The following is a 7,451-nucleotide window of genomic DNA, read 5'->3' on the forward strand; positions in this document are numbered from 1 at the left end:
ATTATCACCACCACCACCACCATTATCATCATCATCATCATTATTGTTTTAGCCTAGTTTTATTCCCAACTTATTTTATGTTTTCGGTTCAACATTTTAATCTGCCCTTCTTTATTGCATCAAGAATTCACGAGTAGTCTCTTGAAAATAACACGAATGAATACGAGGCAGTAATTTTGCGGTTCTGTAGATCACGTGATAAAGCCAATCAGAGTAGACGAATGATCACATGATGCGTAGCAACATTTCTGTATCAGTCGAACTGAAAGAAAATTGCCACAGTAAACAGGTCGGCCGTTATCTCCATATTTACGATTCACGCACCGCGGATTTTGTAGCTCGGTTTTAAAATAGAACCATCTGTGACGTCATACGTATATTTGCTGTTTTCCTGCAGTCAATGCACTTAGGTACACGGGTTCTCTGCGTTACCCCACTGGAGCATGAACTTCGTGAAAATAATTTCTAAAAATTTAATTCCTAGGTCACAGGAAAACATTACATCTCCATTACAAAGGTCAACCGGTTAGTATTCTCCCTCCGCTTGCTGCCTGCTATATGCTGGTTTATTGACTGTACTACTCTTTAACCTTGAAGATGGACGCAACACGTCACTTGACTTTCACTGGACTACGCGGCGTTAAATCGCAGAAGAGAGAACTCTGTTGTTATAGAAAGTGTCACGTAACTTCGAACAAGGCCAAGAGTAACCTTGAATGCGCAGAAGAAAAATTTCAGACAAGGGGGTGGGTTCGAGGGCGTGAGAAGTGACAGGCGGCCAGTCTCAAATCTGAGACAGTAATATATGGTCTCGAGTACCAAGGAACTCGGACCCGAGGACTGCGCTGGCAAGGGCCAGCAGCATATACAAAAGACCGACCCGTCCTCTCGTCAGAGAGGGCGCCCACAAAAAAACAATACCGTAACTGTCAGACAGTAATAAATATCTGGTCATGAGCCCAGGAGGGTGCTCGACACCAAGACTTACTGACTGACTGGCCGTCAGTAGCAATGTGACTTTGACTTAAGGAGTTCAGTGGAAGTCTAGCAGTCGCCGGTTCAGTTGTAGTGAATGAAATGTGAACGTGAAGAAGACGTTATAAGTTCAGTTGAAGTGTAGCAGCCGTGGAAGAAGAAGAACGAAACGCGTGATTAGAAGAGTTTATATGTAATAATCAGTGATAGTTTGCGATAACCGAGAAGCTGGATTTGGCAATACTGGTTTCTCTTTTGGTGGTGGTGCATCAACAGCTCCTAGTTTCAGTCAAGGTAGTGGCGCAACGTCCACTACAAGTTCAGGTTTTGGTTTTGGAGGTATCAACTCATGCACTCCTCCTAGTGGAACAACAGGTTTTGGTGGATTTGGAAGTGGATTTGGTTCTATCCCAGTAACAACCAGCACCACGATAGCTAGTGCCAACCCATTTGGAGGGTTTGGAGGATTTGGGAACTCTCGTGCTACTGCCACCACAACTCAGAGCTCATTCCAGTTGACTTCAACTGCAAGGCCCTTCTTTGGCCAACTTCAAACAACCACCACAAACTAGGGATTTGGAGTTAAACAGCAGTCAACCCCAATGATAAGATCTTTTGGAGCATTTGGTACCGGAACTGGAGGCTCAGCATTTGGACAATATTTAACCCAGCCACAGCAGCAGGTTCCGCCAAGTCCTCTCGAGGCTTTGCATAATGCTGCGTTGAATTGTAGTGTATATGAGGATGAGAGAGACACTACACTGGCAAGGTGGAATTTACTGCAAGCTCTCTGGGCGACAGGCAAAGCTTACTACTCACAGATGGCTCTTCCAGTTCAGCTGACACAGCAGAACCCATTGTGCAGATTTAAAGCTATTGGATACAGCTGCATGCCGTCTTCAGACAATGCTCAGGGACTAGTGGCAATCACTTTCTACAGGAAAGAGATAGAGATCCGGAGCCAACAAGCACAGCTGATAAGCGGTCTGAATATGGTACTGGTAACAAGCCAAACATAACTCTCGTCGTTGAAGGCATAAAACCTATTTCTGGAATTAAGACCCTGGTGTTTATATAAGTCCAAGAAAAAAGTGTTACAGGTTCGATGAGACGCATACTTGCTACAGACTTATCAGCCTGCCTCCTGATGCAAAAGCACCAGCTTTTGAGCCTTGGTGCAGATAGCGTGTTCGCACAAGTAGCACCAGACAAAGACCAGATCAAGGAATACCTAGAAAATCCTCCAGCTGGCATTGACCCTCGACTGTGGAAGCAGGCTCAGTTGGACAACCCAAACCCTGAAAAGTACAATTCAGTTCCAGTGACTGCATTTGGTGAAGTGCGTTTGGAGAATGAAGTGTCAAGAGCAAGAAACTAAATTACATCAGATATTCTTGGACTGTGTAGCTGAGGATATTAGAGAGCTAGAGCGTTGTCACACAGCTGTTGCCAAGATCGCAGAATATCGTCGCAAATTCTTGGATTTAGAACACAGAGTTCTCCAGGTCCTTCCAAAGCAGGTCTCCCACTGCAACCTGAGGAGGAAGCCCTCAGGAGTCAGTTCGATGCACTTCAGAATCAGCTTCATGCTCCACTGTTCAAGGGTCAAGTAAGTGAATTGCTGTCACAGATGCGAATGCAGAGACAAGAGGCGGCACACGGAGAATTTGAGCGCTACTCAATGGATCCGTCTGTACAGGAATATATTAAACAGTTTCTGGTTATGAAACAGAAGGGTATGGTCCGCTTGACTGACACAATCCAGACTGACTTGGCCACCTTGAAGATTATCAAGGAAGGAATTACTAGGTTATTACAAGAACGCTGATATAATGGAATATTTAAAAATTTTTTCCTTGCACGCTTCAAGAATGATGTTATACTCAGTTGTGATATAGTTTCAATTTGTAGTTTTTCCACAGTTATGTACCATTAATTTTTTTAATTAAATTCTGTTCCTTCTATTTTATCTCATTTATAGTTGTGTTTCAATATCAGAGCTCATTCTAAGATTTCCCTTTATGTCTGCATATGTGTGTGCATACAAAATGAGAGTGAATGAGCAAGACAAAGTGAGGGATGAATGTGATGAACTGGATCTCCTGGCACGTTATCCGCCGGGTTGCGCAACAGTGGAAGCGAGGTTGCGCAACAGTAAGGAAAGCGGTGTTTCTCCTTCCCGTGCCTAGCGGAGCCTTTGACGAGCTGGTCACTCGTCCAAGGGATTCCTGCCGTCTGTAAAATGATCAAAATGGNCGAAACTTGGATAAGATATCGGTGGAGCTGAATGGAGAAGTTTGGGTACTGGAAAGAGACAGGAGCTCGTCTGAAATTTCGTGATGTAGTTCTGTGTATTTGTAACTCATTAACCGCGGTTCATACCACATGCTTATTTCTTGTTCTTTTTATTTTATAGACATAATGGAAATGAAAGAAAATGAAAAAAAGAAAAGAATCACTTTTATTCTTTGCTCTCTTTATATTAGTACCCGGAAATTGCTTTGTTGGTGGATATGACATGGAGGATTTAATTAAATTTTTTTTTCTTCCGAGTTCAAGAATAAGTAGTTTGAAAATAAAAGAGGAGAGAAATAGAAAGAAAAGGGTCGAATTGATAAAAGAGAAAAGTGTAAGAAACCAGTAAAAATCCCTCCCCTTTCACAAGATAGCAGGGAATATCTGTACAGCAAGCAGAGGGTTGTGAAAGCTGGGGGGCTAGAGGACATGTCACCCTGGGAAAGACGGGAGGCGGTTGAGTCCCTCGGTAAGCAGATAATGAAAATCTGCCATGAAAAATGTCTCTTTTATATGCGACTACTGTTTCTGCTTGCCTCGTATAAACCTGGATCTTCCATCTCCCCCCTCTTTCCTCTGCTCCTTCACTCACCACAGGATTTTCGAACCTTAAGGTCCTCCACTCCCGGATACTTCAGTTATGTGTTGTTGGAGAACTGAATAAGATAGGAATAGGCGTGGATATAAAATGAAAATGTCTAGACACATTTACAGAACGGATTTAAAATAAGATGACTGTTCTCTAAGCTGCACATTTAAAAGCTTCATTACAATTTTATACAAAATAATGAGTTCTTTCTACCCAGAGGATTGATGTAGTATGTTCCATCGAAACGCTGTCACTTCCCTACGAAATTAAACGGTGTTATAATGCAGATCACAGTAGGAACAGCGGATTCATAATCATCTCACTGTGTGAGTCACTCACTCACTCATGGAGCTGAGCCCTTCTTGAGAAGCCGCCAATTGTACTACTGAAGAATTTCCCAGCATTTTATGGAGCCCTCCACTGGTCCCTATCCTAAACCAGATCATTCTAATCCATACCATCCCATCCTATCTCTCTGAGATCCATTTTAATATTGTTCACCCACCCACGTCTTGGTCTTCCCAGTGGTCTCTTTCCTTCTGGCTTTCCCACCAATATCCTATACGCATTCCTCGTCTCCCACATTAATGTTACATGTCCTGTCCCCTTCATACACCTTGACTTCATCGTTTTAATTATACTTGGAGAAGCGTAAAAGTTATGAAGCTCCTCATAATACAGTTTCCTCCAATCTCATGTCACTTCATCTCTCTTCGGTCCAAATATTCTCCTCAACACCCTGTTCTCAAACACCCTCAGTCTGTGTTCCTCCCTTAATGTCAGAGACCAAGTTTCACGCCCATACAGAACCACGGGAAAAATTATAGTTTTATATGTTCTAATTTTTTTTGTTTGTTTTTGGACAGCAGACGAGAAGACAGTTTCAGATTAATTTCAAGTACATCGTAGTAGATGGAAAACAGTTTATCCCAAATTTTGTATTCATAAATAAATTTATTGACCAATCAGAGTGGCTACGCGCTCTAAGTCGTGAACCGTCTTCTCCCGCTCGAACATGGAGTCGAGGGTTCGAATACCACGCGAGACACGAATGTCTGTGTGCGTTTATTCTATGTTTGTGTTAGGTAAGGGCCTTGCGACGGGCTGATCCCCCGTCCAAGGTGTCCTATCGACTGTGTAGAGTATAAAGAAACTGAAAAAATCCGTTGAGGTCTAGAAGGGCTATATAACCAGTACGTAAAGATATCCCTGTAAGAGACCATGGAGGCCTACAGGGTTGTGAGACGTTGAGGTTCCAACATTATCTAGAAAATCGGCTCAGAGATGTCGGTGAGGTTGTCAACCTTACGTGCCGGCCACCCTTTACCCTCAGGAAGATTCCTGATACTCAGTTCTGTTAGAAGCTGAGTCGACCCCAAGGGCAATAGTGCGGCTGGAAGGATTATGTCAATTGAAAAAATCCACCTCGTCAGGATTCGAACCCGCGACCTTCCGGCTACTGAGGATACTGCCTCAACCAACTATGCTACCGCGTGCCCCTAGCAAGAGAGAGAGAAATAAATTTATTTATGCATCATTCGTAAGTCAATTTGACAACCGAAAAATGTACGGAAAGTGGGGCGGAGGAAGAGGTGGATATGTTACTAGAATTTCTTACGTACGAAAAGAAAGAATTTCAAAAATAAACGCTGAAGTGAAAATAAAAACTCATACCACATATTATTTTATTCTGAAAATAGAGGCAGCATTCTCATCCGTAACTTCAGCACTCATCGACCACTCAGGAGACCACATCTGGAATATTCAATGGATTTATAAGGACTACAGTCCACTAGAGTCCCTCCACGGACACTGCGTTAAGCAAACATGATCAGTAGTTAAGAACTAAAATATATGTCAAGAGTCGTGTGCAGTAGTAAGTCATTTGTCATAATGTAAAGGATACTTACATTTTACATGTTAAACATGTTAATAAATGTATATAAAATGTATAGAGGGCCTCTGTCAGTCCAGGCTCAGTACGGCAGACTATGCCCTATTTCTAGTAGCTTCCGCCACAACGGCAGTCTAGTCACTTGAACGGTCGTTCGGGGAGAACCGAATATAAGTCACCACCTCCAACAGTTCCGCTTTACTATGTGCCTATTCGTTGCTGTGGGAACGTGTCTAGCGACCCTTTACTCAGCATCGGATGTCCTCCCACTGCTGAAACGTAATCTCGGTAAAGTGCATACAGAGCCGTTGCCTAGCAATGGACATATGGGTCACAATACTTTATACTAGAATGACAGTAGCGAATTCTGGTCCGCAGATCAGATCATTCTGAAAAACGATCCCATGATCCGCCATTAATGGCAACAGGATTCCTCTTCTCTCCTTTACACTGCGTCGCATGCGTGAAAGTGCAGTTTTGAGACTAGTCGAGCGGTGAATCTGCCCGCTTCTCTTGCCAAGAGAATTTTCACGAATGGATAAAAAAAATCTGTATCTTTCCATTTTATGATGTTAACTAATGATCCCTTCAAGTACGGAATTTGAAACGGTGTAAAGATATGTCAGAAACATATACAAATATTATGTATGAAATATTGATACGAAGAAGTTGGTATAGAGGCAAGACTCTTGGCCTTTACTCGATAGATCCTCGGTTCGAGTGTCGACCAGGACACCGATTATGCTGACTGATGTTTCTAGGAGATGGAACAACAGTACATAAATATACATAAAGAAAGAGTCTCTGCACAGTATACAGTCCAATTTTGTGAGGGCGGAAATTAATATTCCGGTTCCGAAAAAGATTAGAATTCTTAAACAACCTCTGTATCTATCAACTAGTCATGGACGATAGTTGATGACGTGACGTCATAAATAAATTTGGCATTTAACAATAAAAATTCTTTTTGTGATGGTAGCAGAATCCGCTGACTGCTCGAAATGCGTGACGAAACCTAGAGACTGGCGACGAAGATTTCGAGAATTTCTGTCTGAGAAAGGAGAAAATGACTTGAGAGTTTTGTGCACATCCTTTCATTCTCTTTGGTGGGGGGGGGGAGACAGAGACTGGAGCCGAGCTCTGCTCTCCATATCTGACGAACTGTGGAAAATGTATGATTGATCTGCCCGCAGCTTCACTGCCTTCATCCAGGTACGCAGATCCGTCATCATTCACGTAATTTTAGTCCCTAAGGATATTCTGTTTCCTGTGAATGTCCCGAAGATTTTTATTGGTCTCATCTATGCCTTTCAAAGAAAAAGTACAGAGTGACTGCAAAAAAAAAACAACAGGAGTTTTACAGTAACTTCATGCATGTAAGTGTTTTAATTCGCTTAGTGTGCGGTGGAGTCCAACTGGGTCCCCTCGGCACGGCGGCCATTGATTGGCCTATTGTACCTGCCCCGGGTAATTATGATGATGGAGAATTTTGTGGAATGAAGATTGGCAGGGGAAGCCGAAGTACTCGGAGAAAACTCGCCCCAGCGCCACTTTGTCCACCATAAATCCCACTTGACCAGACCCGGGATTGAACCCTGGCCGCCGCGGTGGGAAGCCAGCAACTAACCGCTTGAGCTATGGCGCGGCCTACTTCATGCATGCATATCAAAGAAACGACCAAGCGAGGACAGTTTTTGG

At 43.1% G+C, this 7,451-nt stretch overlaps 1 protein-coding gene across 1 annotated transcript; it reads left to right on the plus strand.

The window, feature by feature from the left end:
• The first annotated feature begins 1,577 nt into the window (after nucleotides 1-1,577).
• On the plus strand, nucleotides 1,578-2,803 carry LOC111867358 (probable nucleoporin Nup54). Its single transcript, XM_023857140.1, has 3 exons — nucleotides 1,578-1,976; nucleotides 2,132-2,314; nucleotides 2,606-2,803. Exons 1-3 carry the CDS (start codon nucleotides 1,578-1,580, stop codon nucleotides 2,801-2,803), a joined length of 780 nt encoding a protein of 259 aa, XP_023712908.1.
• Nucleotides 2,804-7,451: the final 4,648 nt, after the last annotated feature.

Source organism: Cryptotermes secundus, unplaced genomic scaffold, assembly GCF_002891405.2.
Source record: "Cryptotermes secundus unplaced genomic scaffold, Csec_1.0 scaffold155, whole genome shotgun sequence".
Classification (NCBI taxonomy): Eukaryota; Metazoa; Arthropoda; class Insecta; order Blattodea; family Kalotermitidae; genus Cryptotermes; species Cryptotermes secundus.

Excerpts from the sequence above, each read along its gene's own strand:
- LOC111867358 (XM_023857140.1), top strand. The coding sequence starts at position 1,578 with ATGATAAGATCTTTTGGAGCATTTGGTACCGGAACTGGAGGCTCAGCA. Across the intron at positions 1,977-2,131 it reads GCGGTCTGAATATGGTACTG|CACCAGCTTTTGAGCCTTGG; the intron begins GTAACAAGCCAA and ends CTGATGCAAAAG. Across the intron at positions 2,315-2,605 it reads CAGTGACTGCATTTGGTGAA|ATGCGAATGCAGAGACAAGA; the intron begins GTGCGTTTGGAG and ends TTGCTGTCACAG.